At 38.5% G+C, this 25,745-nt stretch overlaps 1 protein-coding gene across 1 annotated transcript in view; it reads left to right on the top strand.

Annotated features, from left to right (window-relative positions):
* The window catches only part of LOC124775788 (glutamate dehydrogenase 2, mitochondrial-like), a 79,411-nt gene extending 54,527 nt beyond the window's left edge, over nucleotides 1-24,884 (top strand). Inside the window, exons 4-5 of the mRNA XM_047250622.1 lie at nucleotides 23,829-24,019; nucleotides 24,777-24,884. Of these exons, the coding sequence (XP_047106578.1) occupies nucleotides 23,829-24,019; nucleotides 24,777-24,884 (299 nt within the window). The remainder of the gene's footprint in view (nucleotides 1-23,828; nucleotides 24,020-24,776) is intronic.
* The last annotated feature ends 861 nt before the right edge of the window (nucleotides 24,885-25,745 follow it).

The following is a 25,745-nucleotide window of genomic DNA, read 5'->3' on the forward strand; positions in this document are numbered from 1 at the left end:
TCTGCTGTTTTCTACTGTATCTTATGTAAGTTGCATGGTAGTCTGGTGTGCAGCTTTGTTGGCTGATGGTTTTTGAATTTTTTTCTGATAGTTTGTCTATCATGAGAGGGCTATACACGTTGTTTGAGGCTATGGTTTTAATGGTACTGATTTCTTTTTCTTTTTTAACTGGATCAAGTGGAATTTTGTGAAGGTGGTTCAGTGTGGATCTAAAATATGGCATCTTATGCTAGTGTGGATTACGAGATGAGCTGTCGATACATATGTTAGTGAATGTTGGTTTTCTATAAATCTCAAAATGATGTTTATGGTTTTTGTTGGTGATTTTTATAACTAGGTAACTGATGCTGTTGGTGGTCTCGTGTTCAACGGTGAATTTGATGTTTTTGAGCTGCTAGTCTGATTGGTTGCTAATTGTTTATATTTCCTCATTGGTGCCATCAAAAAGTATAATTTTATCATCAACATATCTTTTGTAGTAGATGATTTTGCTGTTGATGTGGTTGTTAGTTTCAAAAATTGTCTGCTCTAAGTGATTTACGTAAATATCTGCTAACATCCCCACTAGGCTGCTACCCATTGCCAACCCATCTTTCTGCATAGCTGGTTTCTGTAATCTTCTGTGTAAGAGTTAACCCTTATTCTATACACAGCCAAGAGCTCAAAATGTCAGTTTTTGACAAAATAGCATAGTTGTATAAATTTGCAAAAATAGTGTATGTTTTCTTCCAGACCAGGGATCATTATGCATCCATATTCTCAAAGGTCTTGCCTTCTTTATTAAAAGTTAACATCATCATCAGTGTTCTGCCCAAAGGCAGGTTTTCAAATGGTAGTTCTCCAGGCTGTCCAGTCTTCTGCCATCCTCTTCAGGTCTGCATAATTTCCTCTTCTCTTTATGTCGTCTATCACCTTGTATCTCCTTCTTCTTCTCAGTCTTCTCCCACAAACCAATCCTCCCAAAGCATATACTAGCAAGCCCTCCCTTCTCAATGAATGTCCCAACCAGTTCTTTTTCCTTTCTCTTAAAACCTTCAGCAGACATCTTCTCTCACAAACCCTTTCCAATACTCTTTCATTACTCACTCTTTCCATCTAACTAATTCTCTCCATTCTCCTCCACATCCACATCTCAAATGCTTCTAACCTTTTTTCATCCTCTCGTCTCAGTGTCCATGTTTCTGCCCCATATAGTGCCACACTCCAGACAAAACATTTGCCAAGCCTTTTCCTTAATCCTTTATCTAATTTGCCACGTAAGAGTCTCCTCTTTCTGTTGAATGCCTCCTTCACTATGGCAATTCGAGTTTTCACCTCCTGGTGACATCTCAAGTCTTCAGTTATTGTGCTTCCAAGATATTTAAATTCACTTACTTGGCTAATGGTAGATTGTCCTATTTTAATATTGGACAGTCTGCATCTTGTACTGATGACCATACTCTTTATTTTTGCTGTGTTTATTTGCATCCCATATTCCACACAAGCTTCATTCAGATCTTTCAGCATGTTATTCACTGTCCGCTCACTTTCTGCCACTTATACCATGTCATCAGCAAATCTTATACATTCTATTCTCTTTCCATCAATACATATTCCTCTTTTCCCATCTAAACTTTTTGCAATAATCTCTTCAAGGTATATGTTAAACAACAGTGGGGAAATGTAACAACCTTGTCTAACACCTCATCCAATGCTGCTTCCTTCTGACATTTCATTTCCAATCCTTATCCTTACTTAGTTAACAGTACTAGACATTTTACCAATTTGTTTTCCTTACTAGGAGCTCCACTTATCTTTACATGTACAATGGACATTTCCACAAAATTCTTACTACACTTGATCTTGTCTCTAAATTGCTCAGATATACCACAAATTGGACTACCTGTATGAATCAAACAGTTACCTTCCCACTGATCAATCTTAATTTTAATGTAAGGACACCAAAAATCTGAATCATCTTCTCTGTTATCATACACTTTATGCAAAAGATCACTTTCAGTTTCATCACATGCTTCATCCACACTGTCTTCAAAGGGTTTTATCAACTTTAATGGTATCATAACATTACTTTGGTTACTCATGTTGTCAGGTAAAGATTGGACACAATGAACGGATTCCATGGTGCAACTAACATGACTTGTTACAGAAGGAACACAAAATATATTTCTGTCAAAATTGCACATCCTGCTTAGATCTTCTTTCATTTCATTCCACCAATTTGGATAGAAATTCTGACTAACCACAGCTAACTTATTTCAGAATGCACATTCATCTATGTTATCATCTATCTCATCCCAAACAAACTTCAAAAAGTTTTCATTTTTACTCTCTAGGATTGCAGATAACTCACCTTTACTGTTTGCAACATTACTCTGCATGACATTAATGAAAAACTGCTTTGACTGGACTGGGATTCCATGACTAGTCACATACATTACTTACCTTATCTGTATTGTCAACATCATTCACAAATAACTCTGGAACTTCATTATTCTTAAACTCCACAGATACCTGATACTCATCATCATCATCACTATCAGAGTTACCATTATCTCTGTTTGTGTAATTATTCCCATTGCGATTTCTATCATTCCGATTATCATGGTACATACTTCTTCCTACTGCCCTATCCAGCCTGGCAACATATTGTAAAAATCAGATCCATGTACTAAATCCCACTGCAACCTTTCTGGTAATAATCTTTTTAAGGGCGTCAATCAAGAGGTCATTTCATCAAATGGTTTGTCAAGGTATGTTAATTTTTGAAGTGGGTTCTTACAAAACTCATTCAAAAGTACCATCCCTACATAATTATATAATTAGAACCATTCAAACATTCACTTTTAATTCTCCCCTGTTCAGTTTCCAACTAAAATTTGTTTAAAAAACTTTTCTCAAGGCTGATATTTTTCCCACTGATTTAAATTAAATTTAACCATGACAGAGCTTTGCCTTCAAGACATCTTGTAACAAATTTAATTTTTTGATTGTCTTTCATGCCTAGCAAAAAACCATCCCTACTGTGGTGCAGAAAATCCACTGGATGTAAATTGTCTGATGGAAACGTTTTGATAGGAGTGTTGGACCACACAACAGTCTAACATTTCCAACTTAAAGTGTGAGTGTGAATCTGGGTTATTTCAGTTTATTCCCCCAAACCACCTTCCACTTCTTTACGAGGTGACTTACTTGGAATTTGCAGCCACTCTTCTTTACTGGATAGCCACCCGCTGGAAACCCTCTAGACTTCTCCGTTGAATAACGCAAGGAACAGGAATTTTTAGACTCTTTCTACTTATGAAATAAATAAATTACAAACTTTGCTTTTCGTCAATCAATGACATATTTGACTTACATACACAATGAAATTTTCACTTTCAACATAAATATATAATTTCCGGTAAGTCCCTCATACAGTCAAATCTCAGAAACAAATTAAATTACGGTTAAAAGAAAGTTGGCTTTGACACCATAACTTTTGCTAACATAAATCAGAAAATAAGTCATGTCTATAGCAAGGTTACATCAAGAGTTTTCAAGAGTTCTTTTTCAACTGTCTTTGTGTTTTAATAACAATAGTCAATAACCCAATAAGCACAGAGCTGCATATAAACTCCATGGTTCTTCCTTACACACTCACTAAGACATCTGTGGGTTGCCCGACAGGTACTTGTTGGTGCTATTCATCTGCCACGTCTACTTTCTTCCCGTGACTGTTTCTAAACCTGCACACACAAACATTTGACACACGGTGGGTAGGATTCTACCACCCCACACTCATAGCCAGAATATCGTATGTTTGAGATGATAGAAGGCTTAGTGGTTCTAAAATTTACCCAGAAATTCTCGAATCACTACAGTATCATTGTTTGCGCACAGACTTTGGTTCACATGAATTTCTTTAAATGCTGAAATTTTTTGATCTAAAACAGTTACATTAGTTTGCATATTGTTTTCCACATTTGAAATTTTTTGGTTTAAACTTGGAATGGTTTGTTCCATTTTTTCTACTATGGCCTTCTGTTCAAATCTGACATCAACACTCTTTGAGTGTCTTGCTGATTCAACTACAATCTCATTTTCCAAAACAATAAATTTAGTTTCCAAAACATCTTTTTCGTTCACACTTTTTGACACCTCTGACAGCCCGTTTTTTTGCTCTGAAACCTGATTACTCAGTTGGTCCATCAGATCTTGTACTCTGTCTAATTTACTATTGTTACCTGTATTTATTTCCCCTATCATTGCCAAAATTAACTGCAAAATATCAGTTTTTACTGTTCCTTTTCTATGATTTCAGACATGTCCTGAATGGATCCTACAGCTTTCACATCTATCTCTCTCCTACCCTTGTCTCTATTAATTTTGTTAACAAGCACACAAGTCTACAAACAAATTAATTTCACAAATAGTTTGTACTTATCTTTCATTTTTGATGTCCCTGGTTGTAGCTGTCAAGTCCTCTTTCAGTCACTGTCACTGTTGATACTATTTACTTTGTTGGGGAGCTCTCGGTCTTCATTCTTCAGGTGATCAGAGATCCATTCATACATAAACTGTAAATGACACAAATCACCCTTTCTTCTTTAATCACCCTTTCTTCTTCTACAACAAACAAAAGTTTCTTATTAGTCAACTGATCTTGGACGACACTCCCACTTGTGATCTCCCCCTCTCTCACAATTTGTTGTTGTCACTACTATTGCCGATGGTATGGTCTCTTTTTTATCAAAAATATGAGAGGAGTAAGATTTACAATTAACTTTTTACTTATCATCCTTTCTCGTAGATGGCTCCAGTTCTTCTTGTCTAGGGGCTGATTCTTGAATCTGAAATTTTTGTCATTTTGGGTTCTCATGGTTCCAACTGACATAATTGGCTTTGTTAAACTTGGAGAGATTTGTAGACTGTATTTATGGAAAAATGAATGTGATATCTTCTGACGTACTGGAAGGTGTTGAATTTACGAAAAATGTTTTAGTTGTATGAAAACTGTTATGTGTGATGAAAATACAGTGAGATGAGTTCAGAGTAGTCTCTAGTGTACAGAGTTATTTTAAAAGTATAAAAAATTCCTCCAAAAAAGTTGCATCTTATCTTCGAAGAAGAAGTTGTGCAGGACATCGCAGCCGGCTATCAAGAAAAGAAGATTGGTGAAGCAACTCCAAGTAAGTTCGATAACCAAGGGGGGTGTAGGTCTTGCACACCAGTACCTCACTGCCACTCTTAATCACTGGAAACCTCCAGAACCTTACTAGTTCATTTTTTCATTGCATTTAGCTCTGTTTGTTACATTTTCATATGTAATCACTTTTTAATTCTATGTGACATAAATTATGTGAGATTGCTTTTGGAATATAAACAGGCAGAGCATATGCCATTTGATGTGATGAAGGTATATTAACAGCATATTTAGTACACAAAAGAATGTTTCGGGATTTCATGGGGATGCTAGATACGAAGTAACCTATCCATTGGAGCTTGTGGTAAGAACTCTAGGGTTGAAACTGAAAGATGTGGGTAGACCCACTCGCACACTGCTGTATGTTTGTATCCTGTCTGGTCCGGTCAGCCTACAAGAGATCACAGGCGCTGTGTCATGTACTCAAGCATCTGTCAACTACATCAGAGTTGTGACTGAAATTTGTTAATTGTTAGCCAAGAAATTATCCTATATGAGGAATTCATGGAACCATTTCTTTAGAAAATCATCACTGATATGGACCTATTCCACATAAATGTATGTTTCTTCAAGTAGGGGGATTAACTTCCCAATACATTACATAACTTTAAATCAGTACACTTTTTTTTATCAATTACAAATAAATCTTCTAGGCTGCTGTGTACGTATGTTAGTTTGTAAGAACAATTAGCAAATAGTGTGGAAGACGTTTACTAGTATAGACAGTATAACAAGATGTATGCATGTCTGATTTCATACACTGGTTTTGGTCATCGAGTTACTTGACTATATCATTGTTCAGAGCTATTTATGATTCTTATTACCTGTATTTACCCTGAGTACTGCAATATTGTATCTCATTGGAACTTGAGTTGTGGGCAAACTCATGCTAAAATCTGTTTTGGGTATCCCTGGTCAATGCGACTGTGTTCTCACAAATGGCACGCAACTATTGATTGAGGCTAGATGCTTCCTATAATTATTCTTTACATATGATTGAACTTATTGATATCTGATTGAGAGCTTTATCCATTTCGTTGTGGCAAAACGTTTTTGCTGGACTGTGCCCGGTGCAGTTTGGATTCATGAGCTGATCCCAACATCAAAAGCTTAGGCCCTAATATTTTTTCAATTATTTTTGCCTTTTGTGAGTCAACAAATCCTTAAATACTTTGGTTTATGTGGTGATTGGTTTTGTGATGCATTCCCACCCATGACTGTGAGTATATTCTTCTGGTCAGTACCCGTCAGACTGAGTTTTTTGAGTCGACTCACTCATTGTACATTTAGGTTATGAATTTTTTCTCTTCTCTTTTGAAGAATTTGAAGGTGTGACTTTATAGATGTAAACATGCAATCTGTAATTCTAAGAATTTACATTGCCTCTGCACTTAGTTCTATAGTTTAGTGGTGTAATGTTGTAGTTTTGACTTCATATAATTCGTGTTGTGACAGAATGTTCCACAGATCTGAAAATCTGATTACCATGTCCTGATATGTGTATAAATTATGACTTGTATAGTAGATATATTTCGTAGGTTTTCTGTAATAGTTTATGTATCAGATACATCTATACATCTGTATTCTATTTTTTGGCATCATTTTGTACACCATTTGGCATCCTTATAGTCTGTCACAAGATATTGTAAACATATTGTTTCCAAATATTGTGATGGGGTATTGTAAAGGGACACCCTCCCCTAGCACTACTTTTCCTCAAGAGAAGCAGTCGATACCAGAAATATTTTCGAATTTTGAACGGGTCAATATTATCTCAGTTGTTCTAAAAATTTCACATGATTTTGTTTGTGATGTGTTATATTACAAGCTAAAAATATATAAAAATATATTACTTTATTTTCTTTGTTACAATCGATATGTACTAGCTCTGAATGCACAGTAATTTTTTTTCCTTTTTATAAATAGTCTAAATTACGAAATATTTGGCACAATTAAAATTTCTATTACTAATTATTCCATTTGGTGCTGTTTATTATGTTTATTTCTGGATTCATTTATAAAATAATAATATAAAATAAAACATTCATTTTTCAAGAAAATTTGTAAACCCATTGGAATATTGTTCTTACCACAGAGTGAAGTAGTAGTGTTTGTGTCTCTGATGTGATCGGACGTGTTCTTGTAGTTTGGAATAACAATGTAATTTCAGCAAGTTTGAGATAGAAAAATGTGAGAGAAAAATTATCGTGAAGAAAACAAAATTTGCACAGGCTTACCCTTCTTGGTGCCCCTGCCCACACAAAGGTCAGCCTTTCTTGGGTCTGCCTACGTGCCCTTTTCCATCCAATCAATGCTGGGTGCACCCTCCTCCTCCTTCCTGAGTAGGCTACATAGTCTATTGTGCCCATACATCTTTATGTACCCTAGAATTCAAATACCTCTTAGAGAAATTAATATCCTACTTCACTCCTTACACTCGCTTCTCAATACTTTCCTTAACCCTTTAGAGTCCTCCATTACTCTTCCAGTCCCATGTTCCCAACAGATACCAACCTTGGAAACAAACAAATAAATAAATATTTTCCTACTTATACTCTGCTTGTCCCATTATCTTACAATATTCATCAGAATAGTTGCTAGACTGACACCAGTTCTTAAGTATATGATGTAGCATAACGAACCACAATATGTTCCTCCTCCTCCCATGCACACATACTAGTGTAATAACATCATCATAACCATAAATACTCTTAGCTCTTACATATATAAATATATCCCTGTACATACCTTTATGCGATGTGGAACTGTCACCTCACACAACCAGGTGCGCATACCTATCACTGTGTATACAGTTTTCTCCCTCCAACACATGACAGCTCCCATATTATCTTAAACTGTACTCTTGCTGTTTGTGTCTTTGTGTTTAATTGTTTGTATGTGTATGGGTAGTTGTATAGCCTGATTCTTCGGCCAGCTTATGGAAAATCAGTTGAAGGTTATAGAAAACCACGGAAACTGAGAAGGACTTCAGCGATAGAAGTATATGCATATGGACAGAGGGAAAGATAGACTGGTACTCAAAAGAGAAGTAAGAAAGGAAAAAGTAGAGATGGTTTCTAAGATTGAAGAAGAGAAAGAAGATAGCCCCAAAGACAGGAAACCCTTCCCACCCCCCTTCCGCAGGATCCCCACTTTGCCAGTACTTGAGTGCGAAGTCGGAGGAGGTATGATGTTAAACGTCTCCTGTAGAATGGACATTCTCACCTTCACCTTTGAAGTTCCCGAAGAAAGATCTTAGCAACCCCTATGGAATGGCAATGCTGAAGAATCAGTCACACTTGTCTGCAGGGTTGTTTGAAAGGTGTGGTACCAAGCAGGGTGGCACAGTGGTTAGCACACTGGACTCACATTCGGGAGGATGACGGTTCAGTCCCATGTCCAGCCATCCTGATTCAGGTTCTCCGTGATTTCCCTAAATCACAGCAGGCAAATGCTGGGATGGTTCCATTGAAAGGGCACGGCCGACTTCCTTCCTCGTCCTTCCCTACTCTGACAAGACCGATGACCTTGCTGTTTGGTCTCTTCCCCCAAAACAATCCAATCCAAAGGTGTGGTGTGAGCGTAGTGTTAGTCATGTTTGTACCTACACTACCCACCCCTTTCAAAATTTATATAAACCCTCCCCATTCATATCACATTTCACAAAAGGTATAAATTATCCCATAATAAGTAGAAAACTATGCAGCATATTATCGTAAGTAGAAACTATGTATGATATCATCATAAGTAGAAATTATGTATCATATCATCATAAGCAGAAACTATGTATCACATTATCACAAATATCTCAGTATTCCTCTTACCCCGTATCGTATCATTCACATCATTTTTCACTAAGGATATAAAATATTCAGTAGTAAGTAAAAAAGCTATGTATCATATCATTGCAAATATAGAAATATTCATATTATATTGTATCCTCCAATAGTTTAGGCCCAAATCAGACCTAACTATACGTTGGTCGCTAGGTAAAAATATGACCTAACTATACACAGATGGCGGGAGAGACGGGCTGGTTAGGCAAAAATATGACCTAACAATCCATGGAGACTGCGTAGGCTTCTGTTGACACTACAAATGAGACCCCAGGACCAGTCACGAATACCAGCAATGGTGTGCCTGGAATAACCGAGGAGGATGTTCCAGCGGGTATAATTTTTTTTCCCTTGCCATCCAAGAATACCTCTGCACACAGTTTCATATGGAAAACTGACAAAGAGATTAAATTCAAAGACTACTTTTGGCAAAAGTAAAACCTAACTATGATCAGATTTAAGGTCCTTGATGACTAGAGCGGAGCATGCTGTCAACTCACCTTTACATCAAGCCTAGAGCGGAGAATGCTGTCAGTTCACATATTATGGTGTATTACCCAGTGCCTTAGTCCTGACTTGATGTAACAACCCAATTCATCACGGTGAATATACAGTGGAGATTCACAGCACCCGTAAAACAAGCAAGCCTGTGTATATTGACGAGATCACTTATTACCACCTCCTCATGAAGCAGTATGACCTTGATATCAACCGTGCTTGTCCACGATGTCTAGATGAGTATGCCCAATTACTAAACTATCTGACAGTATAAGAGGAAGAAAACAGAATACAGAATATTATAAGACTTGAAGAGAATTCAATGTTGGAAAACGAATATGGAAGTAACACCGAACCTAACTCGGGATCCGACAATCATCACTCCGCTCGTTAAAACAGAATGTTAATGTCCATGGGGAACAGATGTGACTCCTCCTGGATCCCATGGACTTATGGACCAATACCTCTCGTTAAATTTCATATGAAAGTCTCCCCACAGTGAAATAATTACCATTTTAGTAGGAAACACAACATTAAGTAAAGTTATTCTATGTTCTAATCTGTCCTGGACAAAATGTGAATTCTTTGCAAAAGTCGTCTATAAACTTGTTAGTGTCATTAGGATTGCAAAAGACAACAGTCATAATGTTTCTGGATATTATACTCTTGGAAACTTCTCGATCTATAATTAGCTCAAAAGATTCCACCATACTACCTACATTTATAATGTCAAAGTCAAGTATTTCTTCTTCCAAATTTTGTTCTACATTATTTATTCGCAGCCTGTCAACATGTGTACTAATGTCTGGAATTTTCGATTGAATAATCGATATTAGTTCCTTAGGTCGATCCGTGCTTTCTTCCAAGATATTCATTTTCTGTCTTACGGAATTATATATTTATGTTGAAAGTGAGAGTTTCATTGTGTATGAAAGTCAAATACATCGTTAATTGAGCAAAGTTTGTCTACTTATTTCATATGTAGAAAGAGTCTAAAAATTCCTGTACCTAGCGTTATTTGATAGAGAAGAAGTCAAGAGGGTTTCCAGCAGCCAGCTATCCAGTACAGACTAGTGGCTGCAAATTCCAGGTAAGTCACCTCATAAAGAAGTGGAAGGTGGTTTGGGGGAATAAACTGATATAATCCAGATTCACACTCACACTTTAAGTTGGAAATGTTAGAGAGTCTTTCTTTCATAAATAATACATACTCATTATTTCCTTTCCTTGAGCTTCAGAATACGCAGTATTGTATCGACCTAATCACTTTTCAGAAGCCAGCTAGGACATCATTTCATAATTACGCACCTTTTTCATACTGTCAATCAAGATTGTTCTAGGTACGTTGAAAGATTCAGATGCTGCAGGTATTCCATACATCTTTCAAGAACAGAATTTACTGTCTCCTTCATTCTTTCTTGTGACCAGCTCTGCCAAGCTGTCTTTTGCACATAGTTCCTTACCATACGTGAAATGAAATTCTAGGTGCATTAGTTTAGGAACAGATAGGGACATAAGAAAATTACACATAAAATTGTTTGCTGTGAGTATTAAAAAAATTAAAGAAGAGGTTTTGTTAAGTTGAAGAGGAAATTTTACTTGAAATAGGAAATTACTTTAGGCCATACTAAAAATACCAAATTCTCTCCGTTTTACCTTTCTTTGTGTAACAAGTAAAACAACATTTGTGTTAAGTGAAAAGTAAAAAATTCAGCCAAAGCCTTTTTATTTCATATTAAATTCCATCCCCACTTAGTGTAAATTTTATGAAACATTTAATAATTTGGAGCTTTAATTGTTTCATAAAGTATAATGAAACACTAAATTTTCATCGGTTTTGCCCCTTCACTGATTGACAGCTTTGCCCCACAGTAGCCAAAAAAACAAATATGAGGATTTCAAGTTATCGATCAGCGGTTGGTAGGCTATGTTTATTACAGAAATGCAACTAAACACACTGAATAATCATGTTTACTCACCAATGATAAATCAGATTGCTGAAATAATTCTGAAAACCATACACAATTTTCATGCAACTCAGAAAATTAACTTTTTAAAACTTTAAAAATTTCCACAATCCAAACAATGGCCAGTGCATAAGTGATAATGAGCTTGAACTGTTCATAATCATAGCCTCATCATCAGCACATTATGTTGCCACCCGATAACAGCACCTGATTTTGAATTGCAAATCATTTCGCATCTGAGATGACTTTACGCTATACAATTGCATTTACATTGTGTTGTCATAAGAGAAAAGTTAATTTGCTGGCATCAGTACAAAATTTATTTTTTAATGCAATGTTTTAGATCCCCTTCAACTGATCGAACAATTAAAGAGAAGTCAGAGAATTATTTAAAAAATACACGTAGCTGCAATGCAACATTTAACATGGATCAAGTCCACTGACATAACTGCTCGAATTTCGACCACAGGCCATACTAGTAGTTTTTATTCTTCATGCGTTATTAATAAAACAGATAATATGAACCAAATGATCAAACAACTTGTTGTTATTTGTGTAGGCTGTACGTCATTGAGCTATGAAAACAGAGATGTGTTAAAGAGACCACGTGGAGCCTTGGGGTCTGTATCCCCAAAAAAGAGAAAACTGGACCAAGTAACAAATACAGTGCCATTCTTTGAACTCTCTGACTGAAGACTCCAGCACGAGGAAATCAAAAGACTGAATACAGAAATAGAAGTTTTGAAGAAAAAAGATAAAAAAAATACAGTGTTAGAAATGGCCCTAAAAGAACGTGATGCAGCCCACAATAGGATATCTACTGTTGCTGATGAGAGAATCAGTACAGCTGGTGTCAACGTAGAATCGCACGATGATGAGTTCATGAAATTCTTGACATCCGAAAAACAAGTGAAAGCTCAGTGTGCAAGCAGTTGTAACATTGCACACATTATGGAAGAGGAAAACAATCCATGAAATAGAAGGAAAAAATACTGATGCAGAGGTCGTTTTGCCTGACTGTTCACCACTTGGCAGGCTATCTTACATTTAAGTGCCAAGCCACTGATAAATCCTTGGGTCATGAACTGAAATGTGCTCAGTTCCTGGAACAAGTTCTGATTCATGGATATCTACTGTTTCTCAAGGGGCTCTGTTAAATCTGACAAAGACTGAGTGAACATTATAAAACAGTTCGAAGTTATATTTTCTGGGTTTCATAGACATATTGTTTCTAAGTGAGACAAAGTAGTTACAACTTTGACATCAATTATTCAAGCAAAGTTTCCTCTGGTGCACGAGATATAATTAGTTTGTATGCAATAATGAGAACATTTATTCACATTAGGCATTTGAATAAAGAAAAACAGTTGCAAGCATGGAAGAAGGACACAGCAAAGAAGCATTTGATGTGGACAGAATCTCGAGAAAGAAAAATTGAAGATCTGCTTTCTTTCATTCACAACAGGCTATTCATATACCAAAAATTACAGGGCGCAAGTATATTTTTTACCAAATTGAGTTATTACACCTATTATGGAATTATTTCTTTTGTTATATATTTGCTAGAGTCTATTTACATTTTTATATTTCTTTAACGCACTTTAAAAGCATTTAAATCATTTATGGAAGGCACACGCTATCTAAACCTGTCTGCATTCTTGCTTTCATACAAAAGCTGCCTGCAGGAAGAAGCATCCTAAGACACAAAAAGAACCAGCTGGTAATTTGTTAATTTGACTAACTGACAGTTCATTTGATCATTTAATTAGCTAAGACTTTAATCCATTGACCAGTTAACTGATGGGCCAAAATATGCCCAACTTATTGGGAATTGTACCACTCTGTGGTTAAATCTAATTTACCCATCAGCCGAGAGAAAATATCATTTCGAAATGTTCGAAAATTAAAACAAGAAAAGGGTGATTGAGTAATGAATCATGCACTCCACGGATGGTGAACAATTCACGCAACAAATAAACTATTGAAAAGCATGCATCTTGTTATTATCTTTTATCTTAAAAGTCTTGTTATTTTTTTTTATTGAAAGTAAATAATAATAAAAATTGAAAATTAAGATAACACCACTAGTAAAACGTACGTGAATGGTTGTGGCACAAAATGTTGCAACAAGCAAACCGAACTGAGTATGACTGGCTGAAAAAAGCACCATTGCCAAACAATGTACGCACGTCAATATACGAACAACTTCTCAGTATTGTGAAAAAAATTAACAAATTTAGGTTTGTTTTCTCTGAATATGAATTTTCTACAAGGTAGTGTAGTAGTTTTTTATATTTAAAGAAAAATGCAGTAAAACATTTTCTATTGGTTAAAAATAAGGTGAACTTTTTTCTGACAGTTATTTTTATAGCGATTTTTGGCTTACAAGGAGAAGTCCCCAATGGTGCGATTGACATTTTGAAACTATTTGTATGGTGATGTAAATTAAGAGCCCTTGTATCACACACTGCAGCCATTCACCCTGGTAGACCGTCGTTTCTGAGTAACTGATGGAAAAAAAATCGCAATTTTGTGTGCTACGCAATAGTGTTAAAAAAGGAGCATTATTTAGTATGGCTGTGTGGTGTAATGGATAGGGGATTATGGGTTCGAAATTCGGGAGATGCAGTACATTTGATTTTCAAATATTTATTGAAATGACTTTGATCATAATTTTTATTCTATTGATTGATTTAAATGTAATTTTTTAATTCTATTGCTTTGCCACATAATAATAAACACTATATAAACTTCTTCATTTGCTCATTTTTCTTCCTTTCATTCCTTCTCCACATTAAATCTTTGTTTATGTGTTTTTAATCAATTTTATGTATCAATTTCAATTTAATTTCTTTTGTTTTATAACCCTGATTTTTTGTCCATATTATTGTGTTCATTAAACATATTTCATATTTTACTTGAATTTCATTTAACTTATAAACCCATCAGTCATTTAAATTTTCATGTGCATTATTTTGTCCATAGTACAGTAGGTATTTAGGTTATGTTTTAAATGTTTGTATGATGATTACATGCAAAAAATTGCTAATTTGGTAACAAAAATAAGTTTTTCACAGCATTGTGCAAACATAAATAGTTTGTCATCTCTTGTTTCTTAACTGATAGATCGGAATTTTAAAATAATTGAACAATGTAATATGTAAATGAAATTAAATTCACAGTGCCGAGAATTTTGAATGATATAGTGACTGAAATAATGTGACAAAGAAATAGAATTAAAAAATTAACCAATGAATGGAGTAATAATAATGATCAAAGTAATTTTGATAAAGATTTAAAAATAAAAAAACTATGCATCATACAAAATTAGATCCCAAAACCCACTGTATATGAAGCTGTTATCCTCCATTATACCATGCAACCATGCCAGTTAATGGAACTTTTTTTTTGACACTATTGAGAATCATACAAAATTCCGAATTGCTTTTTTTGTCAATTACTCGCAAATGAGGGCCCATCATGGTGAATGGCTGCATTGTGTGATACCTGGGATCTTAACCTACATCACCATATAAATAGTTCCAAAAATTCTATCGCACCACTGGAGACGTCTCCTTGTTATTTTAATTTTCTCCATGCTTATCGATAAAGCTTTAAATGCCTGACTAAACAGTATACCATTTTGTACAGGGCTAGGTCGCCACTTGCACTGGGATGGGGGAGTGGAGCACTGAAGAGAGAGAGAGAGAGGGGGGGGGGGGGGGGGGTAGGCTGACCTGCATGCGGGTATTGGACTAGCAAAAAGATGTCGGTGTTGAAGTACAGGTGGAGAGGGGGAAGCAAATCTTTAGTGTCCCATCGGTGCTGAACGTTGCAGCTATGCTAGCCATATCCACCCAATTTGGGATAGGGGCTGTGCGCAGAATGGTGATATATGACATCGGTGTGAACTCATGCGAAGCGTCCCCTACGTGGAGGACAAAGATGGATCCCTTGTGGAGCTGTGAGGAAAGCTCATCATGTAGTCACTCAGAGGTGTTGATTGAGATGAAAATTTTGTCAATGGTGGATGGTAGGGGTTACTAGGAAGGACAGGAGAACAATAACATACATTGGGGGAACAATCTGTGGGGCCACTAGATGCCAACACTTGCAACAGCGTAATGTCACATGCAACATGTGGTTGGGACTGAGGTAGTGGATCATCACACACAGTGCCTGAGTGAAGTAAGGGTACAATATTGTTACATACAACAATTGAACTGCCCAGAAGTGTAGGTTCGGTGCACATATGATCAGGGCGGGGCACACGGAAGTGGGTGGTTGTGTGGAAGATCGTAGCTGTCGCATGACTGAGGAGCACCTCACTCGAGAGGTCATGGTTTACATTCCTTGAGTGTCCAGGCCGGTTTCACATGGTGAAGAGAAACTGTCTACCGATGGCCATTGATGAGAATGTCCATAGTATTGTCTTTGTAAACCAGTACTTGGAGCAGGCTAGAGTAAGATGGCCGTAATGCTGGTTTGTCTGTGTCATCCTGTGACATAACAAACTCACAAGAGTCCAGTCTCAAATGCAGAAAAACCTGAGGACGGGTGTGCAGCTGTGGAAGGAGCATGTGGATTGTGGCTGTGTGTGACCACCTACACTCCACTAGAGAGAGGAGGTCGGATAGGTCGATGGTTGTTTTGCTGTTAGCAGACTCTGTGGGTAGAGCTAGGGCTTCACCATACAGGAGCCCCACAAGTGAAACCTGGTGGTCTGTTGGTTGGTTGGTTGGTTGGTTGGTTTGGGGAAGGAGACCAGACAGCGTGGTCATCGGTCTCATCAAATTAGGGTAGGATGGGGAAGGAAGTCGGCCATGCCCTTTCAGAGGAACCATCCCGGCATTTGCCTGGAGTGATTTAGGGAAAGCACGGAAAACCTAAATCAGGATGGCCGGACGCGGGATTGAACCGTCGTCCTCCCGAATGCGAGTCCAGTGTTTAACCACTGCGCCACCTCGCTCGGTGGAGGTCTGTCTTATAAGTTGTGCATATTCCTAACATAACCTAGGGAAGGGTGTTGGACCATTCACCACCGTGGCACATGAGGTCCACTTTCAGAGTACTGTGCCAACACTCGACCAGCCCATTGCTTTGTGGGTGGTAAGCCGTAGTGCAGAATCCATCCACCCCACAGAGCATGCAGAGTTTGTTAAACAGCAGGGATTCAAACTGCCCACCCTGGTCGGCGGCGATGGATGTAGGGCAGCCGAATTGAGCTATCCAGGAGGATACAAATGCTCATGCTATGAAATCCAATGTAATGTCCTGCAGGTGTATTGACTCGACCCAGTGTGTGACAGTTGGTGACAGACAGGATATACCTGAAACCATTGTTGCAGGTAACGATCCTATGAGGTCCAGATGCATGTGTTGGAAGCAGCCTTTCGGGATGTTGAATTTACCTAAAAAGGGTTGTGTGTGCCTGCCGACTATGCTGTGCTGGCACTGTATACAAGCACGAGACCAAGTACGAGAATCCCTCTGCACATCCAGCCACACAAAGCATTCTGTAACAAGGTGCGTAGTAGCCTTAGCACCAGGATGTCATAGGTTATGTAACATATCGAATACTTGGCGATACAGTGCATATGGAACAATGGGTTGGGTGGGGGGGCCCATGGACGTATCGCACCATAGTGGCCTGACCAAGCCCAGTAGGTTGCAGGAAATGATCTGGAGGGAAGTAGCAGGGTCCTTTTGGAGGTTGTGCAGTTTGGTATCATTGTCTTATGAGTGGGCCAGTTTGTCGCAATTAATGGGGGACGAAACTGAATTGATACATGATAGGTAGTCGGCCACAACATATTTTGAACCTTGGATGTAATGGATGTCTGTTGTTTATTGACAAATTAACTCATCTGTTGAAACCTATGTGGAGGAAGGTCAACAGTGGGATTACGGATAGCATCCGCAAGGGGGGCAATGATCTCTGAAAATTGTTATGTTCCTTCCTTTGATGTCTGCACAGAAATATGTTACAGATTCGTACACCACGAGCAATTCTCTGTCAAACACTGACCATTTACATTGAGCCATAGATAGTTTTTGGATAAAAAACCAAAGTGGCTGAGTCATGTCACTGATGTGCTGTTGGAGGACTGCACTGATTCTAAATTGCACACATCCACTGTAATAGAGATGCAGATATCTGGTAAAGGGTGGGTGAGAGTGACACCATATGCTAACGCTGACTTAAGATCTTCAAAAGCTCTCACCATATTGTCAGACCACTGTACCTGGTGATTGTCAGAGGTTTGTTTACTGGTCATTGTGTCAGTCATTGGGGGTTGAATGGCTGCTGCCATTGGTAGGCTACAACGGTAGAAATTGATGATTCCAAAAAACCGGTGTAATTTGTGATATGACACTGAGAGAGGTAGATCATGAAAGCAAGTCAACCAGCTCTCGAGGGGGGTATATACATTCGGAGGAGATGGTGTAACCCAGAAAAATTACAGTGGTGCATCGAAATTGTGACTTGCCATTATTGATTTCGACTCCGTTGTGTGTCAATAGGTCCTGTATCATGACCAGGTGGAGTTCTTGTTCTCTGTCAGAGGAGCAAAAAATGAAAATATCATCGAGGTATGCATAACAATATGAGCTGTTAAACAGAAGTGAGTATATAAAACGTTGCCAAGTTTGGGCTCCATTTTTGAGACCATAAGGCATGTAACATAATTCATAGAGACCAAAGGATAAGAATAAATCGTCTTTTGTATGCACTTTGTTCCATGGATATCTGTAAATATGCCTTGTGGCAGTCGAAGACACTGAAGATGCATGCTCCGCTAAGTACTTGCGCGAAGTCTTGTATATGGCATCTAGAGTAATTGTCTAATGCGGTCTGTGCATTGAGGTGGCAATAGTCATCACACAGGCACACTGTGCCGTCCTTTTTGGGAACTAAACATATGGACGAAGACCAGTTACTGTCCAGCGGACAGACAATACCTGCCCACAGAAGTTCCTCCACTGTGGTGTTAGCAAGGCATAGTTTATGTGGCGGTATTTGGTGCACTTTATGATTCACCGGGTGGCCCATTTATTGTGACAATTTTGTGTGTCGTTCCTATTGTGACATCATTCAGCTGGGCTGACAAACTCGCTCAGGGACTGTCGCCGGTGTTCGCGAGGGGGGGGGGGGGAGGCAGAGGCATCAAAGTTTCATGGAGTGCATCGCCTGTATCGGTGGATGGTGGCATTGACAGGCTTTGTATGAGGCATCATACCTTAAGAGGGCTTGTGTAGCCCACGATATGTCACGGTTCAGTTCGGCATTGCAAGCGCGTACATTATTGACTATAGAGTGTTTGGACTGAAGCGGGGTGAGGAAGCTGCAAGGCTGTCCACCAGCGAAGAGCAATTGATCAGAGCCATGTCGAAATCGTTGTGAAGCTGAGGGGGAGGAGAGGTGAGTAGACGACTGAACATACAATATGAATAGATGAGGCAGGGTGCAATAATGCGGCTGACTGGAGGATCCAGAGATAGACCAAAGTGAAAAAGGAAGCCAGTGCCCAATAGTTGGTCTTGTATGTCAGCCATGTAGAACGACCGTGTGAAACGTTTGCCAGGTACGAGTTCAATAGGTAACTCAGAAAAACCATTGACTTGAAGTGGCGATTTATTTGCTGCTTAAAGATACAGTTTGGCTAGTGTTGTGCCCATTGCAGTAAATGAGGAAGGTGTGATGCTAATGTCTGTTCTGGTCTTGACAAGAAAATACTGGCATGAACCTAAATCCAAGGCATACATATGAGCTCGTGAGGTATAGGATCTGACGGAATGCAACATCTGTGGGTGCCCTTCCATATACCCACGAGCTGTGGTGCCTGCTGCAGCCTGCAAGCGGCGTTTGGGAATGCGAAGGGTGGGTGGTAGTTGTGAGCAGTGTCCCCATAAATGGGGTGGAACCATTATATGCGTTGAGTTAGCTGTACTCGTCCCACCATCTGAAGCTCTAGGTGAGGGGAATGCTGGGAGGGCAGATGCTAGCCTGGTTGGGGTGAGGAGAGCTGGTGCTGAACCACTGGCAATTACTGGTCTTTCCCCTAGGTGGCAGCTGTTCCATGTGGGGTCCACAATATGCATATGCCCGCCTCTACTGCCTGATAATGAAGTATAGTCACAGTATTACTGAGCTTGTCCGTATTAGGTGCTGTGCTACATGAAGGGAGGTGTCGGTACCAGAAAATGGCTTGTGCATGGTCTGCCAACTGTAGTTTATCCTTGAGTGATGCTGCAATATGGGGAAGCAAATATAATTGTAGTTCTTGCAGCAGCTTCACCAACTACAGTGCCCAGAGCACTAAGTTTGGCAAGATCTTGGTAGTGACCTGCACGTGCAAGTGTCGCTACAACTGGGAGCGGATCTGTCACCTAGTTTCATAATATATAATGTTGTGAATAGAATCGGCTGGCAGATTAGAAAGGCATTCAATGGGTAGTGCATGTGCAGAGGCATATTTGTTGCTCTTGAATGGGTTCATCAACAAGTCACTGATAAGATCAGGATGGTCATGCAAGTGATTCACTAAACATACGAAATGAGTGCCACTGTCCAAAAGGCTGTGTATGGCCAACATGTTGTCCACCAAGGTAAACCATGTCACTGGATTGTCCGGTTGTAACAGCAGGAGCTTCGGGAAATTACCTGGGGCCAGTGCTTGTGGGGGTGTAGGAAATTCACAAATTGTGTGAGGATTCTGCACAGTGTTCACTGATGCGAACTGTGCCTCAGTGATGGGCAATGTGATGTGTTGAACGCCCGGTAGCTGTACAGGTGAAGCATCGTGTCCAGTCCTTGTAGGAAGGAAATCTGTACGGCCACAGGCCGAGCACCTCATGGCGGGCTTGGAAGGATTGACGGCCGATGCAGACAAAATCATGAGCATAAGTGCAAAATCACTATTGCACGCCGAGTGACAGGGTGGAAACATGGCAGGTGGAGGTGTGCACGGGGCAGCAAGATGGATAGGTGTATACATGGCCCAGCGTGGTTGATATGAGCATCCCTTCAATCGACATGGATTGGGACACATTAAACAATGGACCACTCTGAGGGAAGGGCAACCATGCATGTGGACCTGAAACTGGGCAGCCGCATGGTCCATGTTGAAGTATGGTAGAAACTCGAGCAAGAGGAATCTGGAATTTCACACTGGAGAAGCAGCCTGTTGAGTGTAGAATGCCATTGAAGGCCGATGTCTATAGCACCTGGTGTGGTGTGCCGGCAGAGGTTAGGATCGTCTGGCCTGCCGAAGCAAACACTTGAAACCCGAACATTCCTGGTGTATTAGTAGCACACGGGTAAAATGTTGCACTTCACAGTCAATGGTCCATTCTGCAGTCGGAGGTTAGGATCGTCTGGCCTGCCGAAGCAAACACTTGAGACCCGAACATTCCTGGTGTATTAGTAGCACACGGGTAAAATGTTGCACTTCACAGTCAATGGTCCATTCTGCAGTCACGACGGCTTCCTGTACTGCTGGAGAAACTGGAGTTTGCGACATTGTTTTGTGTCGTACAACCGGCAATACACAGCGAGCAAATGCAGCGTATTTTTGTGACTCAGGGTCACCAATGTGGGTTTTCTAGCTATAGTGGCTAACCGTGCACAGAAAACTCCAACTGATTACAATTGGACACTTTTATTATGGTCAAAAAAATACACCAGACACAGGAAAACCATTACAGGCAACAACAACTCCAACATCTCCACCAGAGTACAAAAGCACACAACGACCAATGAACACCAAGTCCAAAGACAATTTCCTCTGCAGTTGGCAGACGGCTGTTACTGGCAGTTGATGGTTGCCACAAATATTTATTTCAGCACCTTTCAGTACATGCATGCTGTAACAATTCATGTGGTGCTCAACATGTTAATCTTGCCTTATTTACTTCAGGGACAAGTAGTGCATATATGTCTGTATCATGACTTTTATGTGTAGATCCATTTTTTTATTATTCTTATGTACCTCTGCTAGAATTAATGCATATATGTATGTAGAAAAAATATTTTCTAAGGATAAATAAATCAAATTATTTGCTTCTCTTATATTAGTGAGAAATTTATGTTGTAAATGGACAATCATTGTTGTTTCTTCACTACTTATAGACAGTGATGATATGAATAATTATCTGTTTTTTATTTTATTTATTTTTTTCATTGGTGTAATTATGAGACAAAGTTTGTCATCTGCACTGGTTTATGTTCATTCCTGCTGCAATAGTATGAATGCAATCAGACCAAAACACACAGGACCAGTTCCTTGTCTTTTAAAATCGAAGCAAGGTTTGAGTCCAGGACCTGAAGGGTTTTAATATTGAAAAGGCTATTTGCACATTTAGTGAGAATGTACTGAATTCATTGGATAGTAAATTACAGACTGCAGGTATTTTCTATGATTTGCTAAAGGAATTTCACTGCATGAACCAATATAACCTTTAAAGGAAATCAGAAAAATATGGTGTCACTGGCAGTGCTGTAAAATAGATCAAATCATATCGTGCAATGATTGGGAAGTAGTTGTAATAGTGTTCTGCAGGGGCCATTGCATTTTCTTGTATGACCTATCATTAGTTATATTGCCACATAAAAAGTTTGTTTTGTTTGCAGACTGCAGTAAATAGTAAATTGAACATAGATCTAGAAAGGACTGCTAATGACATTTTCATAGTCCTTAATAAATTGTCTATAACCAACTCACTGCCATCAACTGATGAAAAGACACACTAGAAGCAGTTCAGAACGTGTAAAAGGTTTCCATACAGCATATGCATGAAGTATGAAGAAGTGCAGATGAAAGAGGTAGACAATGTTAAATTCCTGGGATTACAACTTCATAATAAATTCACTTGGAGGAACATACGATGAAGTGTTGAAGTGTGTAAAAAAATAATTATTTGTAACACAAATGTCATCAGATATAAAAATAAACTTAAAAACAAGAAAGCTGACAGTGGAAAGTCAAGGATGGAATAACAACAGTTTTATGAAGTTGATGGATAGCTACCCACCACGTAGAGGAGGCACTGAGTTCCAGACAGGCACAACCAATAGATACTAAATATTTAAGCTTCCTGCCCAAAGGCCTTCTTCAGAAATAGGAAGCACACACACATTCACACATGCACAACTCGCTCATACATGGTGACTGTTTCTGGCTGCTGTTGCCAGACTGTTGGAGACAGTGGCCCTATGTGAGTGTGAGTTGTGCTTGTCTGAATGTGTGTGTACTTTCTATTACTGAAGAAGCCCTTTTGGCCGGAAGCTTAAATGTTTAATGGTGTTTCGATTGTGCCTGTCTGCAACTCAGTGCCTCTATGTGATGAGTAGCAATCTATTCTTTTCACAATATTGTTATAAATAAAAAAGATGGCATTCTATGCTTGCTTTCATCCCATAGGGTCATATTTTGCAGTAACTCTTCAAGTGAAACAAAATTTTTCAGAGTCCAAAAGCATGTAATATACCTTATTTGTGCCGTGATTTCATGAAAAGCATGTAGAAGCCTGTTCAGAGAACCAGGTGTACTAACTAATGCTTCTCAGCATATTTGTTCATTAGTGAAATTCATTGTAAGTAATAAATAGTATATCTTCTGTTCCAACAATCAGCTCATTTCACAAGAACAATCAACATAAAGACCTGAAGGCATTTAAGTCCAAGAATTAATCCACTATTCAGTAAGACCCATTTTCAATAACTTGACAGTAACCATAGGAACCTACTTGGAGCCAACTCTTTTTACTCCTTTGATGAAATTCGAAACAGGACCAGTTTATTTTCTGAATGTATTATCATTATCATCATTATTATTGTGTTATTGTTTTATTAATGACACATAATGTTCCTCAACATCGATCCATGCAATGAAGAATTCGTCTAATCTAGACTAATTCTGGCAAGAATTTTCAGTTGTCATTGCAGATATATAGCAACAGGGTTGCTGCATGTATTACTTACTTTGCAAACAAGTTTCTTTGAGAAAATCCTTTCGTTGCTTTACCTACCAACTCATTGCTGTGAAGTTCCCTATGTGCATGTACCTGGCAGAATGACATGCTGTGAATGAGTAATCATTCTGTCGTATAGTGTTTATTTAATTCCAGTAAATATGATTAAACATATTTTCAGACTGCTAAAATCATCATTAAATTCTCTTTGTAATACTAGGTAACTAAGTTATGATACTGTGCAGATTAACAAACACAGATAGTTATCTGGAGTGTTGTAGATACTGATGTCAATATTTGTCTTGTTCCATGAATTTGACAATATTAACATCAAATCTGTTAGTATTTAATCCTTTGTCTTAATTTTCATAGGTTACAGTGATCTAGCTGCATTGTCAGTAGCCACTGGAAAGCCTATAGATCAAGGTGGTATAAATGGCCGCGTGGAAGCAACAGGGCGCGGAGTTTACTTTGCTCTTGACTTTGTCCTAAGGCAAGAAGAGTGGATGAGGTTCATTGGGCTTGAACCAGAGTGGCCCTGTAAAAAAGTCATTATTCAGGTTGTAAATGACTCCTTTATATATATATATATTAAAAATTATTAACTGATACTAAATGGTATAATTATACACACACCAAAAAAGTTTTAGAGTTCCGGAACCTGTACAGAAAACTGGACTAGAGATCAACATAAACATCATTTCCGCCCTTTTTATTGCTCATGAAAACCACACATTGCATGCTGTACCACCATACAGTGAGACCTTCAGAGGTAGTGATCCAGATTGCTGTACACACCGGTACCTCTAATGCCCAGTAGCATGTCCTCTTGCATATTCACTCTGAGGCGCCTGGACACTTCCCTTGTTGAGAGTCCTTCCTGGCACAAAGTAACAATGCAGACATGACTGAACCACAGTATTGACTGTCTAGGCATGGTTGAACTACAGACAACTCGAGCCGTGTACCTCCTTCCTGGTGGAATGACTGGAACTGATCGGCTGTTGGACCCCCTCCATATAATAGGCGCTGCTCATGCATGGTTGCCTAAATCTTTGGATGTGTTTAGTGACATCTCTGAACAGTCAATGGTACTGTGTCTGTGATACAATATCCACAGTCAGCGTCTATATTCAGGAGTTGTGGAAACAGGGATGATGCAAAACTTTTTTTGATGTGTGTGTAAAATGTATGCTACTTATTTAATTACCTGTGATTGCTTCCTTCTTTTTATTTTACATATTTTTTGAAGGCATTGAGTTAACAATAATGCAACACAGTTATATTTGTTTTTATTCCTTACTGGAATATTTGCTGTAGGTTTCTGTTTGTGACAATTTGAAACTGGGCTGTGTTCAAATGTTTATACTGGAAGAGCAGTCTCCAGAAAGAACATGTGCCCAGTTTTGTGCAAGACAAATTCTTTGAGTTTGGCAACGACAAAGAACAATCAGTGGTTAGTTAAAGATTTGAATTGGTCCATGAGGTATAACTAGGTAGATCTGTTAAAGGAAACTGTTCTCATTTGATTCTCAGTCTACCCATCTCCTTTTAACTACCATTTATTTATTTATTTATTTTGATCCAACATTAACTGATTACAAAAAAAAGTTTTCTCTGTTCCAGTCTTCTGGATAAGTCAGAGCCTTACTTATTGAGTTACATATTATTGCGTGGCATTATTATCAACACCACTTTTTCTAAATTTAATTGAGAGAACAATGTTGCATATATGGACTATATGTAAAACCAGTTTGCTATTGGAATACATAGATTCAGGAATTTACAGTTTGTGACACAGTATTCAGATCTGAGATTCAAATATTTACAGTTTGTGACACAGTCTAAGATCTGAGATTCACATATTTTCAGATAGATGGTCTTCCATCATATGAGTGTACTAAATCTAGAAACTCATCTGTTGAATTTACAGGATTGTTCAGGAGCCATAATTTTAATTTCTTTTGTAGTTCTGTATTGGACAATGTGCATCAGCATTGTAGTTGTTTGATAGCCATCAGTTATATCTAGAGTGTTTGCATAAGATTAGAATTATACATGAAACACTTAATTAGAACCTTGTTTCATTTTAAGGCACATATCTCTAAATATTTTTCATTCTGAAATTTGAGCTGGTCAATAGAGCCCATGCACCTCTGTCTGGTATTTGATGAAATCTGTTGTATGATTATACACACATCAAAAAAAGTTTTGCGTCACCCCAGTTCCCAGAACTCCTGAAGATAGAAATTGACTGTGGATATTGTATCACTGACACAGTCCCTTTGA

Source organism: Schistocerca piceifrons, chromosome 1 (genome assembly GCF_021461385.2).
Source record: "Schistocerca piceifrons isolate TAMUIC-IGC-003096 chromosome 1, iqSchPice1.1, whole genome shotgun sequence".
In the NCBI taxonomy this organism is placed as follows: domain Eukaryota; kingdom Metazoa; phylum Arthropoda; class Insecta; order Orthoptera; family Acrididae; genus Schistocerca; species Schistocerca piceifrons.